General features: G+C 46.3%; 1 protein-coding gene across 1 annotated transcript in view; it reads right to left on the reverse strand.

The window, feature by feature from the left end:
* Positions 1 to 7,996: 7,996 nt before the first annotated feature.
* Positions 7,997 to 23,847, reverse strand: part of TRPC7 (transient receptor potential cation channel subfamily C member 7) — a gene marked incomplete at both ends in the record, with an annotated part of 121,249 nt that continues 105,398 nt past the window's right edge. Inside the window, 5 exons of the mRNA XM_079772659.1 lie at positions 7,997 to 8,166; positions 10,103 to 10,178; positions 16,060 to 16,140; positions 16,749 to 16,970; positions 22,993 to 23,188. Coding sequence (XP_079628785.1) covers positions 7,997 to 8,166; positions 10,103 to 10,178; positions 16,060 to 16,140; positions 16,749 to 16,970; positions 22,993 to 23,188 — 745 coding nt within the window. The remainder of the gene's footprint in view (positions 8,167 to 10,102; positions 10,179 to 16,059; positions 16,141 to 16,748; positions 16,971 to 22,992; positions 23,189 to 23,847) is intronic.

The following is a 23,847-nucleotide window of genomic DNA, read 5'->3' on the forward strand; positions in this document are numbered from 1 at the left end:
AAATCTAAGGGAGTGTTACCATCATCCATTGGTCAATGATTCACCGACTGCTTTGTGACATCTTTTTTTTTTTTTAAATATGTTTTATTGATTTTTTACAGAGAGGAAGAGAGAGGGATAGAGAGTTAGAAACATCGATGAGAGAGAAACATCGATCAGCTGCCTCTTGCACACCCCCTACTGGGGATGTGCCCGCAACTAAGGTACATGCCCTTGACCGGAATCGAACCTGGGATCCTTGAGTCCGCAGGCCAACGCTCTATCCACTGAGCCAAACCGGTTTCGGCGACATCTTTTTTTTAAAATTAACCTTTATTGTTGCAAGTATTACAGAGGTTCCCTTTGTTTTTATTTTTTCTCCATTGACCCCTTCCACCCCGAACCTGCCCCCCCAAGCCTTCACCACACTATTGTTTATGTCCATGGTCTATGCATATATGCATATAATTTCCCCAGTTAATCTCCCTCCCCGCCACCCCCTCCCCCCCCCCCCGTTCACCCCACCTTTCCTTTGAGATTCAACAGTCTCTGGATCTATTTTGTTCATAAGTTTATTTTGTTTATTAGATTCCATATGTGAGTGAGATCATGTGATGTTTATTTTTCTCTGACTGGCTTATTTCGCTTATAACATCTCCTTTTTATTGTCTACCACTCATTAAAAATCTTGCAAATCTACTTCACTGTTCCCAGGCTTGCTTCCTTTCTCTCCTGCGAGCCTGCCAGCTCCTCATCACACAGTATCTTTCAGTCCTTTGCACACTGCAATACTGTGGACGGGCTCCCTTCAGCTTGTTCACCAGTGTGTTTCCTTGTGCAAGACGGCCAGAGCTGTTTCGGAGGTTTCTATTGGTGGACAGAAACAGGGTTTCTTTCTAGATGGAGCAGACCTGACCTGGGCATTTGGGAACCCAAACACTGGCAGACGTGCATTCCTAGGGCACTGTGGATGGAGGCACTCAGAGTAAGTCATTCTCTTGGGGTGCATGGAGGAGACTCCTCTCCTATGGTTAGGCTGAGTATGCTGAAGAAACGTTCCCGGACCATTCTTCACGGCTTTGAGTTATCTACTGCTTCGGTAATAGCGCTTCAAACTGAGTGGCTTAAAAGAACAACTTACTTTTTTTTTTTATATTTTATTGATTTTTTTACAGAGAGGAAGAGAGAGGGATAGAGAGTTAGAAACATCAATGAGAGAGAAATATCGATCAGCTGCCTCTTGCACACACCCCCCACTGGGGATGTGCCCGCAACCAAGGTACATGCTTGACCAGAATCGAACCTGGGACCCTTGAGTCCGCAGGCCAACGCTCTATCCACTGAGCCAAACCGGTTTCGGCTTACTATTTCTTTTGATTCTGTGGTCCACAGGCTTCAGCGATTTTCTGTTCCATGGCGCTGACTCATTCCGGTGCTGCGCTCAGCTGGGAGCGGGGCCAGACTGGGCAGGACCGGAGACCTCTGCCCGCGGCGCTTCTCTGGCCACCTCTCCACGCTGCTCCCTCCGCGCTCTGCCGGCTGCTTCCCTGCGCGGCTGGCTTCCTGAGGACCAGCCACTGCCCTGGCCCCTGGCCCCTGGCCCCTGGCCCCTGGCCCCTGGCCCCTGGCCCCTGGCCCCTGGCCCCTGGCCCCTGGCCCCTGGCCCCTGGCACGTGCTCTTGCTGAGGCTGTAGCTGCAGCTGCTGTACTTGCCGACATCCTATTGGCTCACACAAGGCGCGTGGCCACGCCTACCAGTCGGCACGTGGCCACGCCTACCAGTCGTCACGTGGCCACGCCTACCAGTCATAACGTCACGTGGCCAAAACGGCAGCCCCAAGGACGGTTGAGCCTGGGGCGTTTCACTGGGACCTCCGAGGGAGTCATTCTCCACATTTTCCTTTCTCTGGAGGGCGCTCAAGCACTTCACAGGACAGGACAGCCGCCATGCCAGGCACTTCGTTCCCTCCCTCGCTCTCCATCGACTGCACCAGAGCCGAGGCTCCCGGGCGTGGAGGCCTGGGTGAGACTCGGAGGCCACCCAGACCCAGGCTCCCGTGCGCCTGGGCGGCCGCGGCCTGCGCGGAGGAGACCTGGCCGGTAAGCGCCTTCCCCTTTACTTGCCTGGGCCGTGGCATGGCCTCGCACAGCCGCTGCTGCCTCCTGTGTGTTGGTTCTGGCCTCTTCCTGCCGGAGGCCCTGCACATGGCTCCCAGGGTCCCTGTAGATGGAGCCACCAACCGCAACGCCCTCCACTTGTGCTTGGGTTGCCTCGTGGTCTTCGCTGCCAAGTTGACCCGTGTGGAGCGGTTATGGGGCTCCGCCTCTTCTCTTTCCTAGGAGTGCTGGGCGCTCGGGCCCAGATCCCATTCTCACCTCCGAATCCCCTCCTCCGCTCTGACCTTGTGGTGGGCGCAGGGGTGACCGCAGCCCCGAGGGCCTGGCACGCCTGGGGCCTGAAGGTAGCCGCACACCTAGGTCCTGTGGGGAGTGCAGGCCTCTTGGTTTCCACACACACCTGTGCTCTTGTCTCAGACTGTTAGCTCCGTTTTCCAGGAGAGAACCCTTATATTTCCCCCTGGGCTGCATCCCTCACGCCCTGTGCGTGCAGTGGGAGGGGAGACGGGAGGGTCTTTAGGAATCACGGAAATGGCATGTCTACCCTTTGAGAGGAAAACTGAAAATCTGTGCCGAGTCGCTGGAGTACTGACCTGCGCCTCAGCACGATGGAAACCCTCACCTTGGAGCTGGGGCTCGGGGACGTGTTGGCTCCGCAGCCCAGCACAGCAGACAGGGCTGTGCATCTTGGAGGGGAAACGTTATGAGAAGACACCCTGGCCCGCACTTTATGCTCATGCTGTTGGTGACAGCGACGATGCTGTGAACGTCTTTACATGAAGATGTGTCTAAAAAATCAGCTTGGCTCTCAGATAGAATGGTCCCCTTCAGCAGGGCTCAACGAGCTTTAGGGGCTTCTAATTTAGGTCTGCAGATCGGGAAGGCACCAGGGGCTCTGTTTGATGGGGTGTCTAGCCTGTGATTGATTGAGCTGAGCACAAAACCCTGGCTCTTTTCTATCACTGAAATGGTCCAAGAGTTCCTTTCTCTCTGGGAGACTCACCCAGCTCAGGTTGGGGGTGGTTACTACTCCCCCCCTCCCACCCCCTCAGCACCTATAGGGTCTGGAAGCCAGGTGAGTCCATGGTACAGATACTGGTATTCACGTGACTCTAGTGGTCTGTGTTCATAGAAAGCAGCAAAAGTCCCCCTAATCCAGTAGTGAGTTGTATTTATGTAAGTTGAATTTATGGGTCTGGGTGGCCTCCGAGTCACACCCAGGCCACTAGCCTGTACAAGCCCGTACAAGCCCTATCCCCCCTTCTCTCCCCTCTCTGCCCCTGCCTTCCCTCTTCTTTTCTGTGAGTCCGCACTGTTCTGGAGGTGGGTGGGCAGAAGTGGCAACATTACAAGTGTTGACTACCCTGGGAGTGTCTACATCTGCGCTGAGACACCTGAAAGTGACCCTGAACTTTTACTTCGTTGTAAATTGCCTTCTTTTGCCTTCTCTTAGCCCAGCACACTGCTGGGTGGGTGAGCCGTTGGCCTGTGTGTGTGGGGTGAGCACCACAGGACCTGGGGGCCTGGCCTCTTTGTCAGCCAGCACAGCTGTTGCTGCATCCTTGTCAACACGAGATGGGCTCTATTTGACCCAGTTATTTCAGACTCAGACACTCAGACACATTTTAAATATGTTGTAATGAAAGGGCACTTAGCCCTGGCCTGGGCTGGGTCCCCTCTTCCTTCCTCGGCCTCCTGTCTCTCTGGAAGCCAGTGGAAGGGCAGCTGGGCGAGGAGGTGGCCTTCCAGCTGTGGTCCCCATTTCTGTGGGCATCAGAGCACTTATCCCTCACAGGCAGGAGAGCCCTGTGCTCTTCAAACATGCTTTCTCTCAAACTTGTGGATTCTTTATCCAATCATCTCCTTTAAAGACTCAGACCTTTGGGAACCCAAGCCTGGGTCACATTTATTTTCCCCCCAAGTTTGTGTCATTCCTTCCCTGAGGTAAAGGGCACAGTTCAGCCTACAGCTTGACTGGGGTGATCCTGGGCTGAGTCAGTGGGCTTCTCTAGGAAGAGCCAGTGCAGGCCGGGGGCTTGCATGTCTGCAGACCCGGGTGAAGGGCTTTTGCTGCCTGTTAACAAGCCTGAGTTGATTTATACCTATGTGTCTCTCCTACAGTCCCTTCCCTCTGGCACCACCACCTTTTAAGGCATGAGGGGAAGAGATGTGATAAACATAGAATGGGGCGTTGCCTCCTGCCTCAGCGGATCAAAACTCCTAATTCCTGTCAGCCTCTGGGAGCCTCAGATTCTATACTTTGCATAAGCCTTAATGAGCACTTTGAGGAGTGACAGGTGGTGCGACCACTTATTTTTAACCAGACACTGTGCTCCTGAGCAGGGCAAGGTGTCTCACCCCCACTCCCTGTGGGGTGGGGGCAACAGACATGAAGGTGTCGTGTGGTGGCCTTCCCAGGCCTATGGCCCCTTTGGAAGAGCTCTCACAGAGTTGTACCCACTTAGGGAACACAGCTCAGACTGTGTTGGCCAAATTTTTGTCTTCTGGGCCTTATTGGGAGAGAAGGAGATGCCCTATGATGGGCAGAGGAGGCCGGCTGTGCTTTCTCAAGTGTATGAGCACTTGTCCTTTAGGGATAGCTCTAGGGACTACTTGGGGGTTTTTGTGCATGAAGTGTCACTAGGATTTGTGGAGTCCTAATATGAGCCATGAGAAGGTGACAGGTTGCTGGAGAACTTGCTGCTTAACTACTGGTTACCAGGAGACCTGGGCAGAGCTGCCATTCCTGTGTCCCTCAGCACCCCCAGCCGGGTCTGCACGATGGTTGTCTGGCTTGGGGCAGGGGCAGCGTCTGAAGAAGTTCAGTAATAGCAGAGGGTGCCAGAGCCAGGCCTACTTTCATGCTGTGGCCAGAGGGAACCAGGCGCACGTTGCTGCTGACCCTGCACTGAGCTGCAGCAGGGATGGCTTGTATTTCCCAGACTCATCAGATTTCAGAGCCTGATGGTGCCATTTGAAGGAATCTGAGAAAACTGGGGTCCAGCAGTGATTCATTGAGTGGCTAGTCCTTGGCTCTATGCCAGGGCACAGTGGGGATAAAACAGACCTGGACCCCTCATGGAGCTTCCCCTGAGCAGCAGAGGCAGGCCTACATGTATACATTAGCTACAGACTAAACAAAGGCAGGCATACGGAGTGTTGTAAGGGGATGGATCTGGTGCTTTAGGAAGTGTGCAAGACTTGGGGGTGTCTGGGGACCTTTCAGGGAGGGTTTGGGCCCTTTCTCCTCCTGTTGTCTGCCCTTGAGCCTCTCCCAGACTCCAGTCTTCACTCTTCTGTTTTTTTTCTAAGAACTGCTTCCCCTGTCTGGCTAACTCAACAGGAGCCAAGGAGATTGGGGCGGGGGAGTGGGGGCAAAGAGGGGATGAGGAAGGTTGTCAGTGCCTGGAAAATAACTAAGCTCTTGCCTCCCCTCCACCCCTCCCACTCCAGGCTGATAGCTCTGCCAGCCCTCATTTCCAAGGCCTCTCTAAAAGCTTTTGACAAAAGAGAGGTTCCTTTCCTCCCCCATATCCTTCTAGCAGCCATGAATCCATTCCTGGACTACCTTCACCTCCCAGACGTGCCATCTAAAGCCTAATGGATAATTTTTAATTACTTAGTGGGATTGTCCCCATTTATCTCCTTACAGGGTGAATTTGAGACATAGGTGTGATAGGGAAAAGACGCCTTGGGATTTAAAAATGGGGTTGCCAGCTGCCTCTGGTCGAAGGCAGATAGGGAAATTGAATAATGCATCTTAGAAGTGTTTATCAGCATTCTGATGAAGACAAGTGAGGGATCTGAAAGGAAATCTTCCAGAAATGTTGCTAATATGTTCCCTGGATAAATCAATTGCTCTTCCTACAGAGCATCTCAGCCTCTCTCGTCAGAGTCCAGGCTTCAAAAGAAGCCCTGTTGGAAGCATGTGTCTCATCCCCTGCACCTGGCAAGGGGCTCAGTAAATATCTCCTGAATGAATTCAGCCCTCACCAAGCTTTGGGGGCCGTGAAGGAGTATCTGAGCAAAGCTATAGGTATTCTCTCCAGAACAGTGCACCACCACAAAGACAAGCACACAGTCTGATGGGCACTTTTGGATTCACAGGTCAGAAGCAGAGTTTACCTCTGTAAAGCTCCCTGAACACACACTATGCCCTGGTGTCCCTCTGATGCCTCTGTTTATTTTTTGTTTGAGCACTGGGTGGTGGTGCTAGGAGGGCCAAGATATGGAGCTACATTTCAGGGCATCTTCTCCAGTTACCATGGACCCAACAAATGTGGGCTTCCCCCCGCCCCCAAGAAATTGGGAAGATTTGGCAAAACTGAGCCTGTATTCCTCAGGGTAGTAATTGGCTAGGCTGATATCCTTGGCCAGTTTTTGGAGGGCATAGCCTTCTAGTTTGTTGTGCCCCTCACCACCCCCAGTGCTGGGACCACCTTCAGTTCTGTTCATTGCCCCATTTGATCTGCTCTTTTCTTAGAGCAAAGTTAAGTAAAAAACTTTCATCTCTGAAGATATACTGTATGTCATGACACCCCCCACACACATATGCATACATAAAACACACATGTATTTTACTCTTTTAAGGTGTCTACAAGGAATCTGAATTTGTGACCCTGGTCAGGGTTGCTGTGAGGGTTCAGTGGACTGATGCAGGCAGAGTCATCTGCACAGTTCCTGGTACTCGGCAACTGCTCACTCAGTACATCCAGCTAGTGTTACTATAGCTGTTTCTTTGGGGCTTGGGGGCTAGGGGGCTCTCCTGGAGTCCAAAGATATCACCAGCCTGCTCCGAATGGGTGTTGTTTGGGACTGGGGCGCCCTCTGGCGGCCAGTCTTCCCACTCACACCTAGGCTTCTTCAGAAAGATTGTTGGTTCCCTTTCACCTGGCACTCCTGCAGCCCTCCTCCCCCTTTTACCCCCAACCAAACACACACAGGGGGAGTGGGTGAGAGGTGGGCCAGAGACAACATATTGCTCACCATTTCCTTTTTCTCCTTCCTGACCTTGGTGAGGTTAGGGTCACTAGTTATGGGGATAGGAGGAGGGGCTTTTAGGTGGGGATGGCTGCATGACCCTGGTGAGGGGGTGAGTGTCTTCCCTCCTCACACCTGCCCCATTTTCTTCCCAGAGAACCACTGGTTCATGGACTCCCAAATCCACCTCCAGACAGGACACAGGACAGCAAGAGGGTAGCACATTCACAGAGGCTCCCCAGGCTATTATGAGGTAATTTTATTTCTTTTCAGTTTAGGTAAAAATAGTAAATACAAGATAATCTTAATAAAGGTAAAAATACATCATTTGGATTTTGAACAGTGCTACCTACACTGCAGTTTTTGACTTAGTATTTTTAAATTTTTTATAAACAAATAGAACTATTTTGCTATTAGGCTATCTGTGTTCTCATCTGGCACTTAAGAATAGATCACAGGTTACCTCCCGGTTGTGTTTGGATGTGTGGGTGGCAGGGAGGGGTTGAGAAGGGGCGCATGGGGTGAGGTGGTTTGTCTTCCCAGGACACAGACAGAACTGCGTTCCATGTACAGGGGGAGGGTGCATGTGCATCCCAGAAGGCCTTTTCCTGCACTAGCCACTGGACGTATGTCACTGTGGCTGGACTGAAGGTCCCACACGTGTATGTGTGTGAGTGTGGGGGCACTTCCTCCCCTCCTGTGGTCATGTTTCTCATTCAACAGCCTCGATTCATGACAATTCTGGATCCAGGCAGGCCACTGGGCTGCACATATCAGCAAGGCTGCTCGGACAGAGCCAGTGGATCTCCTTAGGGTCCTAGGGGAGTGGGCTTGGGACCCTCGCCACCAGGGCTGGTGGCCAGGGCATTCAGCCTGGCCTTGGAATGCTGGTAGAAGTTATAGATGCCCATATGGGCTGTTAAATGTCTTTACCCTTGTTTACCCTCAGGTGGTCTTTGTTTAAATTCTTTCCAAATTTCTCACTGAGCTGTTGGATCAAGTCTGCCAGCTCTCCAGTAGCTTGAGATTTCTCTTCAAGAAGCTCATAGCGCAGGCTGGAGATATCTTGCTTGATTTCCTTCAGTTCACCTGCAAGGACAGGTGAGATTTTGGTGAGTGTGAGCAGGCAGGAGGGCAGGCAGGAGGCGCTCATTCCACATGCATTTGGGTGTTTGTTTTCCAACAGAATGCCAGGTTGCTGGTCTAGCCCACCAGGGGTGTTGGTGAGGGGACAGGGGCTTCTTTTTGACCTGCTACCACTAAAGGACATACCCATCCATTTGAGACTGCTCTCCTCTCATTCCTGGTTAAGCTCTCTGATAAGGGTTTGAGATAGATGGAGGAGTCAAGATCAGGGTTGTAAATTGCTAGTATCTATTTCATATAATGATTGTTAGAATATTGGTCTTAGAGCCAATAAAGGCAGACTTTAAGAGTCTGAGTAACACCCTCATTAACTGGAACCCTTGTTTTCATGATGCACCCTGTATTGCTCTGTCATTATTTGCAGAGGGGAGAAACTCCCGAGTGTGAAGGGAGCAGCTTAGCATGATTAACGGAGCCATAGAACTGGGCAGCCAACACAGGTGCCAGGCCCGTCCCGACCATGTAAGCAGCACTATGTCATGGAAGCCCTGTGACAAGCCTCCTGCCCCCTCCTTCCATACAAGGGACCCCCAAGTGAGGACTTCCACTTATTTCCACAGTGAACCACATGGTTAGAAATCCACATGGGCCTGGGCTGTGGGAACTGTTTTATTAACCACAGAGGGGAGTAGAATATTTCCTGATATTATAGATACTGAAAGTCACTGCCTGAGGACACAGTATTCACATCTGTGTTCTAGCCATGCCTTACATACATACAATGTAGAGGTCTTAAAGGTACAATTCGGTCAGTTTTGACATCCCTCAAAACTCACTGGGAGCTTCACTGAGCCGAAGTTTCTTAGTGTAATTCCAGGGGCATGAAACCTGAGCAGCCCCACCTTCTGTGACTAGGTATCTTCCTGTCAGTCACAATTACACACTGCTCCAGGCAATTTTATGATTGAGCTAGAAAAGTAGGGGTAGGTAGTAGGGCTGTTGCTCAGCCCCTAGATAGCTTCAGCCCAGAGGGAAAGCCCCAGGGTGAGGCAGAGGGTTACTGATATTCACCAGACTCTTCCTGTAGGCCCCTGTGGCTCAAGTGAGGGGAGACTTGTGCCTTTATTTAAGGAGGAGCCTGTTTCATTGGGTCTGGATGTGTATTTTTAACAAGTGACTTTGAGGTGGGGTTGAGAAACTGGGGTTGTCAGATTCTGAGAGCCTGGAAGTGAGAGGATGGAGCCAGCTGGGCTGAGACAGTGGCAGAATGAGAAGGATGTGGGTAGTCTGCTGTTACCTGCATGTGCACCATGGAATGAGGAATTCTGGGCCATCCTGAACTCAATGGCCATGAGGCCAACTCAAAGCAGCCACCACTTCAGTAGGCAGAATAATTATTCCACTCCCCAAAGATATCCCGATCCTAATCCCTGGTGTCCCATCTATGAATATGTTATGTGATGTGGCAAAAGGGAACTACAGTTGCAAATAGAATTAAGGTTGCTAATCAGCTGATCTTAAATAGGGAGATGATTTTGGTTTATCCAATCTAATCACAAGTTTTTAAGTGGAAGAGTGGCTCAGAGAGGTGATGACAGAAGGAGCATGAGAGGTGGCAGCATGAGAAGTGGGGGGAGCTGTGTGTCCCACAGCTGGTTCTGAGATGAGTGGCTCCATGCTACAGTCAGACTAGAGGATGGACTTGAGGTTAGAGCTAAGGGCTGTCCCAGCTGACAGCCAGCAAGGGACTAGAGGTCTCAGTCCTACACACCTCCTTCTGATTCTGCCACTGCCTCAGGTCCAGCGGGCTCCATCCTGTCTCACTTCCAGGCTCCCAGAATGTGACAACCCTAGTGTTTCTCAACCCCACCGTGATTGTAGCCTGGTGAGACCCTGCTCAACTCCTGCCGCCCTGCAGGAAACTGATCCAGTCTCTTACCTTCATTGACTTCATCATTTTCTCTGTCCACCTGGGCCTTCAGGACATATCTTTTTATGAGCCGTTTCATGATTTTCTGAAATGTGAACACAAGGAAGGCATCAGACAAGCTTGGCTAAGCCCGGAGGCAGCCTGCACTGTGTATGTACAATTCCCCCCTCCCGCAGATTTCGGTCAGTTCAGCCTGTTATGTCCTCTTCTCAGGGCTTCAGCTCTGAAACACACAACTGATGTGATCAGGAGGGAGTACTAAGTCTTAGCAGCCAGCCTGGTGGAGCTGTATTCCTCTGAGGTGCTGAGTGTGAGTGGAGATGTGCTTAGTACAGAATCAGGACCAGGGTTGGAGGACAAGCCCACCATACCTTGGAAAATTCCTATCACAGGCAGAAACAGATATAGCCAGGCTTCGGGAAGTTTTGCCAAGAAACTCCACGTGTCTGATCCTGCATCCCTTGTCATGTTGGAGGGGAAGGGTTTGGCTTGCAGATTCATTTAATATGCAGACACTAGATTCTTTAAGCATGAACAAACAGGAGACACCAAGAATAGAGCCAAGTGTAAGAAAAACTAAAGGGGGTGAACTTTGGATTTTGCCAGCTAGTTGTTCCAAGGTTCTTGCGAAATCACAGGATTTAAAAGTATTCTGGTAGCTGAGACTTGAATCTTGCAAGAGATGAGCAGCCAGACAGAGAGGGAGGGATTCCCTGCTCCTTGGTCATCCCTTCCTATGATCTGCTCACCTGCTCACACCTGAGGACTGAGGGGACAGAGGAGCATTTTCTAGATAGAAGGGACCTGAATTCTGTCCCTAGCTTAGCTGTGGGATGTCAAGCAGGTTAAGTTCTCTCTGACTACATGGGCTCAGGAAAAGCTTCTTGCAAGTAAAAGACATGATGCAAAGAGCTAGAGGATTTAACTTATTATTATCATCAAACAGTGGTTCTTTTAGTGCCTTTGTTGGTGAAGACCTTGCTGAGGAGGTGTCTCCTGGCTCTGTGATTCCAAGACTTAGACTGGTCCTGGCAAATGCTCTCTCTGGCGAGCTCTGTCAGTCCACTTAGACCAGTGCTGTCCCTCCCCAGCCCTCAGCTGGCTGAGGGTCTACTTGCTCTATGGTTCGAACTGTGTACCAATTTCAGGCTGAATCATTAATTAGCAAGTTCCCTTCCTGCTGTCCTTTCTCAAGGTCTGGGTCTTGTCATGTTAGTAGTTAGTGCCAGGTTCCTCATTGATATTCTTCTGGTCATTGAGGCAGGTTACCTAAGTTACAAGAATATATGCCTTTCCATGGGGCTCATTAATGCTCTTTTCACTTTGAATTGAAGAAACAAAACAAAACTTATCCAAAACCAGTCTCTGAGAAAACAAACAACAACCCACACAAACAGAATAAACAACCCAGATACCAAACATCTAACATCCTTACTGAAGAGGAATTCAGAAGTATTCTCCCACAGCAAACTTTCAGGCTGGTACAATTTAAGGGGGTCTAGTTAGTTGTTGCCTTTCAAGAAAAATGGGAGAACAGTGTGACCGTCTGTCAGTTGCTTACAAACTCCATGTCCTGATGGGGTTCTAGCTTCCTCTCTGACATGTGCATGTCAGACAACTTGGGATCAGCAGGAGCAAGATGCCAGTCTTGTCTCCAGGAAGTCTGAAACAGCTAGAAAATAACCCCCAAAGATCTAGTTTTTTTTTATTAAGGTATTATATGTGTACATATCTTACCATTGCCCCCCCCCCCCCACTCACTCTCATACATGCCCTCACCCCCCAGAGTTTTGCGTCCATTGGTTATGCTTATATGCATGCATACAAGTCCTTCGGTTGATCTCTTATCTCCCTCACCTCTCCCTAACCTTCCTGCTGTAATTTGACAGTCTGTTTGATGCTTTACCGTCTCTGTATCTATCTTTTTGTTCATCAGTTTATAATGTTCTTTATTATCCATGTGGTATTTTTCTTTCATTGACTGGCTTATTTCACTTAGCATAATGTTCTCCAATTCCATCCAGGTTGCTGCAAATGGTAAGAAGTCCTTTTTTATGGCAGAATAGTATTCCATTGTGTAGAAGTACCATAGTTTTCTGATCCAGTCATCTCCAAAGCTCTATTAAAATGGATGCTACACAGGATCTCTGCTTCCAGAAAAGATGGACATTAAAAGCCCTCCCTCCTTCACTGCATTAAGGAAAGCGTGTTTCTTCATGATTAATCTGCTGTATCTCCTTGCTAGCTTCCATAGAGTTCCTTCACTGCAAGGAGATGATAAGCTTTCTCCAAGTTTACATACCTTCATCGGTGGCCACTTGGCCCACCTCCCCCATGCATTTAGCAAGAGCCAGAGATGAGTCTATTTAGTGACATAACTCAGGCAAAAGAATTATTACTGAGATGGATGATGGATAAGGATGGTTGTGACCTTGAGACCTAAATCCAGGAAAGAAGGTACACAGTTCCCCTTGCCCATATTCCAAGAGACCGCTGATGTCTGGCTGCTGCTGGTGAAGGGAAAATAGAAAGTCTTTCTGTGGAAGAGACAACCCTCTCTGTGCAGCCAGGGCAGCTAACGACATAATGAAGAAGAGAATACATATGGTATGTTGAAGATGGCAAATGAAGTAGAATCCAGAGGGAAGCAAGTATTTTCACCTAGGAAAATTGAACTTGAGGAACATTTGGAAGAGAATGGACAGAATGCATCATAGGACATTCATGTGTCACACTGGGTTCATCAGACACCAGAATAGAGGAAATCAGCACTGGCAAGTTGTCTCTTCTATTTGCTTTGATCTCTACAGAAAAGGCTATCTAGAATGGGAAAAAGAGGACTCCCCATTGGATTTGGGGGAAGATATTGTATTATCAAGGATGGGCTTATTTGAATGATGAACTTTGCCTAGATTCTGTGGTTCATTTAGGATATGGATTATTTGCTGTTTCCTTGAAGGAAATCTACCTCTCAGAGAGTGCGTATATGGGGTCAGTACACACCCCAAGAAATTGACACACGGATCTTGGAACAGGTCATGGGAGCTTTGATAGAAGGCACACGATGGCAACCTTGTCGATATCATGGTTTTGTTCCATTGTTTAGTCTCATGTCCATAGAACCCAGGCTGGGGGGAAAACATTGCAAAAGAAAGGAACCAGTTTTGTTAAAAATAAAAATTCAGATCCCTGGAAGCCTAAGAAAGCAAAGCACAGAGATCCTCTGAAGTCTGAAGGAAATGCTTTCCCTTACAATGGAGAGCAATCCAAGAACGAAGAACTGACAGCTTAAAAGAAACATCTGAGGCACTAAGATTGAACAATCAAGCAGATCTGTGGAAGAGACACAAAGGAAACAAGCTTCAAAACCACACATGGGTGAACAAAGGGCCTTTGTGTTACTGGGAATGTTACAGTATTTCTCAGAACCGAGAAGGTGTCAGAGGCTGGCTGCGTTTGTGCTCAGTGAGATGGCAGCTCTGGGTGCAGCCTGGATAGTGGAACAGAGGGAGCAGATTGGGCTTCTCCTGATCTCTGCACATTGGAAGTTGCTTTGGGAAGAAAGCAATGCAGCTGGGAAGCCACCAATGGGCCCAAGAAAAAAGATGAGCCTTGTGGATCCTTGCCTGAGTCCTTCACTGTGTTTCCCAGTTACTGTTACCCGGTGATAGTGGAGTGCCTCCATTGCTCCTTGCCTTCCCTCAGGTTGCAAAGGCTCAGCTGAATCTTCCATAATGACTGTCAAGCACAGGAAGGGCATGTCCCAGAAAGGCTCTAGTGCAACACTGTGAAGATGAAAGGTGGGCCTGTGCCTGGGCAGCGTGTGTGGTGAAAGACTGTGTCCTTCTGAATCAGATCTCAGTTCAACCAGCTGTGTGACCTTTGCCACTGAGCATCAGTTCTCTCATCTGTAAAATGGGGTTAAAGATACTGCCCCTCTCACAGCAATATGGTGAGATCACACCAATGCTCACGTCTAGTCTGCTCCCAGCTCTCCTTTCATGTCTTCTCAAGGTTTACTCCTGTGTAAGCACAACTCGTGAGCAGGGCTGAACAAAGTGCAAAAGTGCAAATGCAAGGTGCTCTCTGCTCCTCTTTACTGTCCTCTGATAGCTTTGGTTCAGTTTTCCTTCTTTTCTGTGACAACTGTTGAATAAGTAGCCTCAGGCTTTTCATGATGGATTCACAGAACACTGGGTGAGCAGCTTTCCAAGGTTATCTGTAGTCTGAAGCTGCAAACTGACCAGTTTTTTTTCATCATAGCAGGAAACTCTCCAAGGGATGGGAGGCTGCCATGCTCACCCAATGATGATAGAGAACAGAAATGGAATGGCCCTGGGATGGCCTTTGAAAATGGTTTTGCTTACAAAGGATTCATTCTGGGTACAGGACATTCACCACATAATGAGTCTTCCTCTATCTCAGCAGGAGAGATTTGGCCCTTAACCCTGGAGTTATCTATCTTTTCGGTAATACAGATAATCCAAACTTCTCTCTGAGAAGCTGAGAAAGGAAAATCCTTCCACTGGCCAAAGGATTTGTCCTGTAAAATAACTCAAAGCAGATCAAACTAGGCAGGCCCGATTTTATGTGTGATTAAATATAAGATTTGCCCATTGCCAATTTTTAGCCTGTGTCATCTGATAATACTAGTACTTTGAGGGATGAGTCATTTCTTAGTTGTACTTAAATCCTCTTAACCGCACAGCTGACTTCTGAAATATAGATGGAGATTCAATTAAGGTTCTGTGTCTGGAAGATGCTACATCTTCAATTGCTCCCTCTGGGATGGTGGCGCTAGGGACATATCACCTGGGCCCAGAGGAACACTCAGAACAGCTTCAAATTTTCATCTGATAAGAAATGATCAGCATGGATCAAACTGCTGATCATAGGGCAGAGTCAGGAAAAGAATGGCTGCTCTTTTATAATCAATAACCTGTAGTTGCCACTTATCACTGGCTCATGGGCTGATTCAAACGGATACAAAGATTTGACATGAATTTCCAAAAGCAATGTAAGGACAAGAGGTCATCTTCTGATTTTTATAGCAGACGTTGCAGGCTGGGAGTCTAAGGCCAGGTGCTCACTGAAGGCAGCAGTAGCCACCTGGTAGCTTAAGACAAATATGTGGGAGTCATGCTGCCTCTCCCTACTGCATACCTGTTTGTATGCTTCAGGTCCCATTGGCTCTATATCCAGAATCTCTGCTTCCTTCCATCATCCTACTCATACCCCAATCCAAGCCACCATCCCCTGTACCTGCAGGACTGTCACATTGTCCTCACTGGTCTCCCTGCTTACTCTCAGATAATCCCCACCAATTTCCTCTCATTATAGCAATTAAGTAGACCTCTTAAAGCATAAATAAAATTTTATCTTCACCCCCAAGTTAAGCTCCTCCAACTTCCTTACTCAGTGGTCATGTAGACGACACCCTAATCTTGGTCTGGCTGCATGCTTTCTCCTCTGACTTTATTCCCCTCCCCTCCCCTCTGCTGGCTGGGCTCCAGCTTCTCTGGACCTGCCTAGTTTCTCACCTCCAGCTCTTGCTGAAGTTTTCCCTCTGCCTGGAAGGCTACACATGCTGCCTCTTAATCATCCACAAAGTCTTAGCTAACTGCCCTCTCCTTGAAGGGGCCTCCTCCTATAAGCAGGGTCTCCCTGTTTTCTCCATCTTTTCATCCTGTTGTTCTCTTCTTGGCACTTTTATCAGTTTGAATGTATGTATCTGTGTGTTTACTTTCTCATTGTCTCCCTTACTGGACTGAAGTGCCATTAAGTAGGAAACATACCTTTATCCCTATTAATTAGCACAGTGCCTGGCATACAGGAAGTACCCAGTAAATATTGACTGAATGAAGGAAAGACTGCAGTGGTGTTCTGAGGGGATGACACAGCCATGTGACTGAATCTGTGCCTTAATGGAATCCACTTCTGCCCATGCCTGAGTAGAGTGTGGTTACCTGGTATCTGGTGGGTTTGCTGAAAGTGTTATTTGCTGTCAGGTTTTCAGAATTCCTCATGCCAGCCTGGTATCGAGTCTTCTAGAAGAAAAATACATGCATAATACGTAATTCATACATACCTAGTAGGACTTGAATAACACCCACTTTTGGGATGGTCCCTAAAAAGAAGACCCTTGGGAGGGCAATATGCCCAGTGCTGCTTGGCTTCCTAGAACACTTTAGTTCTGTAGTATGCCAACAGGTTATGGAATATTGTTTGTCAGTTCTGGAAAGTGTTGAGTTAAAGTTATATGTGTCCTCCAGGACTCCTTAGAGGTTTTAATGTGCGAATATTGAGAATCCCTAGGAGGAGGAGATAATGGGCAGGGAACCTTTCTTCCCAGAGATCATTCTCCAGTTACATTCTAGGAAGAGCTATCTACTTCCAAGTCCATTAAGGAGTTCCCCTAAACTGGGGCCTGGGCTTGAGCCCCCAGCAATGCACCTGCCCAAGGAGCTGCAGGGAGCAGGTGACCCCCAGCACTACTGCTGGTGCTGTAGCTTTGCTGATGTGCCCAGAGTTTTGAAAAGTATCGGCCCCTCTTGGTGCCTGGCTCTCCTTGTATCAGGGGCCCTTTTGAAACACATACAACTTCCTCCTCTCCCTCCTGCTGCCTTCTTAGACCCATAAACTCCATGCTACCTACCCTGAATTTGGAATTTAGCATGCCCATTTCAAGGTCATTTTCACAGCTTTTGGCCTTGGATTTGCAGAGTTTGATGAGGCACATCTTGATTCTCATTATGAGATAATAAAATGATTTAGGACTTGGCACTAGATTGAAAGGAGCAGGTAGAGTTCTTCCTTCATCAAAATAAGACAGCCAGAGCTTTGCCCGGGCAAATTTCCATTCCACGTCTGCATCCTCCTGTGAACAAGGGAAACAGCAAGACACCATCAAAGGCCATGATTTATTTTTATTTTTATTGTTTAAGGCTATGATTTAACAACCGAACTCAATCTCGGGGTGAGGGTGGGGGTGGGGGTGTAGTCTCCAAGTTCTGAAAGCAGATTTCTAAACAGGACTCTGATACATTTGTGGATCCTCATACAGGGGTACACTGGGGAGTTTGCTCTCACTAATACCTTATGCAATTAGTCATTCTAAAAGATCTCCACTTCTTGGATTCAGCACAGAAAACAACAGCCAGTTCATTTTTTCTTATTCTCCACTGGGTATTTTTACCAATAGAAAGGCCTGGGCTCTGGAGATGATGCTGCCTCCCTCACATAGCCCTGAGATTGGCATCGAGTATGTGCTCTAGGAGTGGTAGTTTCCTCTCCCCACAGGCATTCGTTACATTCAAGCATCTGTGTGAGGTTGCAGGGATGTGCCATGTAATATAAGGTCATCACCAGTAGGCGTGGTCATTTTGTTTGCTTTTGCTGAGACCCCATCAGCACCTGGCCTGGTCTATGGGACATCCTTTTATTTATTTTATTTTTAAAAAATATATTTTATTGATTTTTTACAGAGAGGAAGGGAGAGGGACAGAGAGCTAGAAACATCGATGAGAGAGAAACATCGACCAGCTGCCTCCTGCATACCCCCCACCAGGGATGTGCCCGCAACCAATGTACATGCCCTTGACTGGAATCGAACCTGGGACCCTTTAGTCCGCAGACCGACGCTCTGTCCACTGAGCCAAACCGGTTTCGGCTATGGGACATCTTTTTAGACTGGGAGCTTTGTGAGGGTAGGGGTCACTCCTTGTACAACAGAGAGGTGTGACAGGGACACTCGACTTGAGAGGAATGGTGATATAGTGGTGGGAACATGGGCTTTGGAGCCCGCCTGGCTCTGTTCCTTATAGGCTGTGTCACCGTGGCAGGTAATTTAGCTGCTCTGGGCCTCAGTTTCCTCATCTGTAAAATGAGGATAATAATACCTACTTCATAGGTTGTTGTGAGAATTAAAGGAATTAATGGCTGAAAAACGCTTAGTGTCAGACTATTGGTAAACCCTCAGTAAATACTATCTTTTTAAAAAAATATTTTTTTTATTGATTTCAGAGAGGAAGGGAGAGGGAGAAAGAGATAGAAACATCAGTGATGAGAGAGAGTATCATTGATTGGCTGCCTCCTGCATGCCCCCTACTGGAAACCCAGACGTGTGCCCCTGACTGGAATCAAACCTGGGACTTTTCAGTGCACAGGCCGACGCTCTATCCACTGAGAAAAACTGGCTATGGCAATACTATATTTTTAAAATCTCTATAGAGTAACACAGTGCATAATGTTCAACCTTCAGGCATTTAGCAAACATTTATAGAGCACCTACTGTTATTCTGGCAGGTGCTAGGTAGGCACTGGGGATGACAATCCATGCCCTTGTGGAACACACAATTTGGCTAATGACACGAGTATGTTAAACAATACACCAGCTAGACTTTTACCTAGTGTTGTGTGCTAAGAGCTGTGGGAGGCTCTGGTATTCAGGCCTGTGGCCTGGCCCTGGGTATCAGGGAAGGCTGTCCTGGTGGCTGGCATTTGAGCTGAGATCCAAGGGATGTGTAGTTCCCAACCATGTCAAAGTGTGGGTGGGCTGGGAGATGGAGAAGAGTGGGAGTTAATTAGTGGGAGAGGCAGTGAGAAGTGTAAACAACTCTTGAGACAACTTTTGAGAAAGTTGGCAGTAAAGAGTAGGAGAGGAAGAGATTGAGAGCTAGAAAGTGAGATTGAGGGAGGATTTTTTGTAGTTACCTTTTAAGATCCAGAGACTTACTTAAATGCTGACAGGAAGGTCTAGATAGGAAGGGAGAGGGTGATGATGCATATGGAGTCAGGATAATGGTGGCTCCTGAGGAGACAAGAGGGCAAGGAGCCAGGGCACGTGGGCAACCTGATAGGATGGAGGAGGGCAGGTGGGGCAGAGGAGGAGGGGGGTGCGTGGATTTGGACAATAGATATTGAGGATCTATTGACTGATTAAATAAGTGTTCTCATGGAAGGTTTTATAAATATGTACTCTATCAAAATTCAGTGTGATCTTGAGTAGTGGGCACTTTCAAGAGGCCTTATTCCAGTTCTCGTGTTCCTGCACACATAACGCTAGTGAGATGGGTGGGGGACAAGGGCTCTCACCTGATGAGAAGTGTGGGCTGCAGTGAGCTCTGCCTATCTTGTGTCACACATTGTTGGGATAACTTGACAAGCCACAGGGTTGCCCCAAACTAGTAGGCGTCAATAACATGGCTTTACATTTCACATTCATTTGGACCAAAGCATGATATGCTTGTTAGGATGGGGCCAACCATCTCAGGTGAGTGGTACAGAGACCCACAGATTACTAGGCACCATCTGGTTTCTCTTACACATGGGAAAACTGAGGCCCAGAAGGGCAGGGAGGGCTAGTTAGCAATAGCTCATCCACATAGGTGACCAAATAGGCATAGCACTTTTAAAAAAATGTTTCTCGACAGATGCTGCATTTTTGCAGGGAGAGGGTATGAGGAGGGTGGGGAGGATAGGAGGGGAAATTAGGGCTTCAGGGTCTAGCTCATCTCTGCCTTTCACCTCTTGCCTCTTTTCCTTGCATAATCTATCACATTGTTTGACCCCTCTCTGTGTTGTTCCTACTATTTAGCATACTTTTTTTTTGGAGGGCATTATGGACCAAATGTGTCCTCCTAAAATTTATATGTTGAAACTCTAATCCTCTGTACATTAGAATGTGATTGTACTTGGAAATAGGGCCTTCAAAGTAGTCATTTAGGTTAAATGAAGTTATAAAGATGGGACCCTAATCCAGTATGACTTATGTCATTATAAGGAGAAGAAGATACACCAGGGATGCATGCACAGAGAAGAATGGCCATGTGAGGACACAATGAGGAGGCAGCCACCTGCAAACCTAGGAGAGGCCTTAGGAGAAAACAGCCCTGCTGACACTTTGATCTTGACTTCCAGCCTCCAGAGCTGTGAGTAAATAACTTTCTGTTGTTTAAGCCACGCAGTCGGTGGTATTTTGTTATGGAAGATCTACTAGGTGTACTGGTTAATAATGCGGATTTTGTAATCAAAGAAAACACTATAATTTCAAGAGAAACATCAAAAGTGCTTTATTCAAAGTAATTTCTATCGCTAGCTACACATTTCCCCCATCTTTCAGGTAATTTGTGGATACCGTCCCAATAGAACTTTTCTTGTTTTGAGGCAAACCATTCAGAGACCCAACTTTCCACTTCTTCGTATGTTTTAAAGTGTTGCTCAGAAAGTGCGTGTGCCATCGATTGGAACAAGTGGTAATCTGAAGAGCAAGGTCTGGTGAATACAATGGGTGGGTTAGTACTTCCCAGGCAAGATCTTTTAATGTGTCTTTAACTGGTTTTGAAGTGTGTGATGGTGTGTCATCATGAAGCAAAATTACTTTGCCGTGTCTTCTGGAACATTCTGGTAGTTTTACGTTCAAAGTGTGGTTCAAATTGATTATTCGTTGTCAGTAGTGATCAGTATTAACTGTTTCACCTGGTTTTAGAAACTCATACTACACCACACCTTCCTGATTCCACCAAACACAGAGCATTGTCTTTTCTGAAGCAATTTGGCAGTCGATGTTGATGGTTGACCTGGATCAACCCATGATTTTGTGCGTTTGGGATTTTCAAAATAAATCCATTTTTCATCGCCAGTCACAATTTGATGCAAAAAAGACTTTCTTTCGTGCTGTTGAAGCAACATTTTACTGATGACTTTTAGGTTTTCCATTTGTCTTTCGTTCGGTTGATGTGACACCCATTTTCCTTCCTTTAAAATCTTCCCCATTGCTTGTAAACGATTGGAAATTGTTTTCTGAGCAACATTTAAACTTTCTGCAAGTTGTTTTTGTGTTTGACACGCATCTTCATCCAATAATGCTTGTAATCGTTGGTCTTCAAACTTTTTCAGTTGACCTGGACGTTCTTTGCCTTTCACATAGAAATCATTACTTTTAAAGTGTTTAAACCAGCGTTCACAAGTATCTTGAGATGGAGCATATTTATCATAAGCTTCCCAAAGTATTCAGCAGCACTTTTCTTCAAAATAAAGTAATGAATTAATACTTCCCGCAAATGCTCTTTTTTTTGGCATGAAATTAGACATTTTTACGCGTAAAAATATCTATGATGTTAACACCTTCAGCAAATTTGACATATGAAATTTTGAAGCTTGCTGTCAATACAACAAAATACCATACATATCAAATCTCATATATATCAACATATATATAACTCCATCTATTGAAAAACCCCCGCATTATTAACTGGTACACCTAGTAGCTAACTAATACATGGAGGTCTTTATTTTTTTCTATGTGAGAAATACACAAGTAATTGTTTCTTAAAAAAAAATTTAAGTGCAGAGATATAACAAGCACACGTGACTGTCCCTTTCAAAACTCCTCTCTCTTACTCCCTTCCCCAGAGGGTGTGGTATCTTTTCTCTATCTTTCTCTTTTTCTTTCTGTATATTCACATTTGCATGTAAGTAAGATTTACTTATATTCTTCTATAACTTGCATTTTTTCACTCATTATTATCATAGGAATTTTGCTATGTCAGCACAAAGTTTTTCTAATTGTATATATAGTATTATATACAGTATCCTAAAATCTATACTATATTACAGTTTATTTAAAGATTCTAATATTGATGAAGTACTTCCAAATTTTTCTTTAATGAAAAACTATGTAAAATCATATTTCTGCATGGATCTATTCCTAGAATTAGAATTATTGCATGAAAGGGTTAGTGCATTTTATTTTGTTTTAATTTTTAGTTTATTTATTTAACTTTATAATAAGTAAAACAATAACATGATTTCTGAAACATAAAAAGGTATAAATGGAAAGGCATTCAACCACCTTTGTCCCCTAGCACCACCTCTTAATAGTACCCTGCTGTGCATTTGTTAGATACTCTTTCAGAAGGCTTTTCTTCTTCAGATACTTATACAATCATAAATTAATATATATTCATGTATTCTCCGCTCTCCCTTTCTTACACAGAGTACACCATGTATATTGTTCTGCAACTTGATTTTTTTCACTTAACACTCTATCTTAAAGGTTTCACCAAATCAGTGTATAGAGAACATCTTCATCCTTTTTAAAAAGTGCACAGTATCTCACCGTTGAGATGCATCATAATCTATTTATTCAGATTCCTGTTATTGCTCATTTAGTTTATTTTTAATTTCTTGCTGTTCTAAACAAGGCTTCCATCAATAGATTATGGATTATGCATTTTAGTTTTGATGAATGCTTCCTGGTATTTTCTCTTGACTCCCTTATCTGTTTGGCAGAATAGTATTAGTCTCTGAATGGCCTTCAGGCATCACCTCTGCAAGCTTCCTTCCCCCATTGCCAATTACAGTCTCTGCTTTGCACCTTCTGCACTTTGTAGGATTTCTTTGGGTGTGCTGGCCCAAGGCACTACAATTTGTTGATTAACATGTTTTCCTTTTTTTTCAGTGAACTGAGTTCTTCAAGGGCACAGACTGTATCTTAGTCATTTCTGTATTATCATGCCTAACACAGGCATGGCATACAGAAAGGAATTAATAAATACACATGAGAGGCAGAAGGGAATGTGGGCTTAAAGATATAGTTATTTTGTTTTGCTATGAGTCACCTGTATGCCATCCTGTGGGGAAACATGTAAAAGAGTAAAGAGTCATGAACATGATTCTTTCTGCCTTTGTTGGTCCATTTTATGTGTGGTGCCCACTATGCCATGTGGCAGGTGACAGGAGTGCTTCTTGGAGCAATCCAGGAAGAATGAATGTCTGTTTGCTGTTTTGGCTTAACATTAAAAATATGCAGGGGTTCTAAAATCATTACCTTCATTGCCTAAAACAGCAATGTAAATTAAACCAAGAGAGAGAGAGGATTTTCCATTAATGGGTCTTACCTCAATTTCCTGGTACGAGTTGTTGATCATGGCTATTAGCATATTGAGCAGCACTACCACCATGGTGACGTTATAAACGCCATAGAGAACATAGCCAATATTCTCAATGAATTTGTGGTCATATTTCAGCACCACTGAGATCACTTCAGACAAGCCAAAGATGGACCAAAATAAGGTTTTGAAACTTTCTTCAACCCTGCAAGGAAACAGCAGTCATTTCAGGCAGTTTATATCAGCTAATATTTTTCACACGAAAGTTGCTATTACCTAGACTTCAGTGGTTACCCGAGTGTGGCTGGGGCTGGCTGGTAGTGCCTGTATTCTGAAATAATGAGATATTCAGATTTCTAAGAACACTTGGAAAGAGTATTATAAAGGGCAGGTTCTTTCTTTTCATTCAATCCATTTATTTGGACTACTGACAGTGGTATCATTTTTATCTTGTAATTCAACATTTAAAATTAAACACCAGGGCAAATGTTTTTTCTTATACAAATTATTTTTCTCAGAAGCACACTCTTCCTTCAGTAGTTTGAGCCTCTCCTCAAACTACCCAGTCCCACATGAAAGGAAGAGGATGGTGTCTACTGATGAAGCTAGCATCACTGGTGACTAGGACTTGCTGGGCACATGACACAGATCAGCTCACTTAAGCTTTATACAGGCGTCCTCAAACTACGGCCCGCGGGCCACATGCGGGTGTTTTTGCCGTTTTGTTTTTTTACTTCAAAATAAGATATGTGCAGTGTGCATAGGAATTTGTTCATAGTTTTTTGTTTTTGTTTTTTAACTATAGTTCGGCCCTCCAACGGTCTGAGGAACAGTGAACTGGCCCCCTGTTTAAAAAGTTTGAGG

Source organism: Cnephaeus nilssonii, assembly GCF_951640355.1.
Source record: "Cnephaeus nilssonii genome assembly, chromosome: 5".
In the NCBI taxonomy this organism is placed as follows: domain Eukaryota; kingdom Metazoa; phylum Chordata; class Mammalia; order Chiroptera; family Vespertilionidae; genus Cnephaeus; species Cnephaeus nilssonii.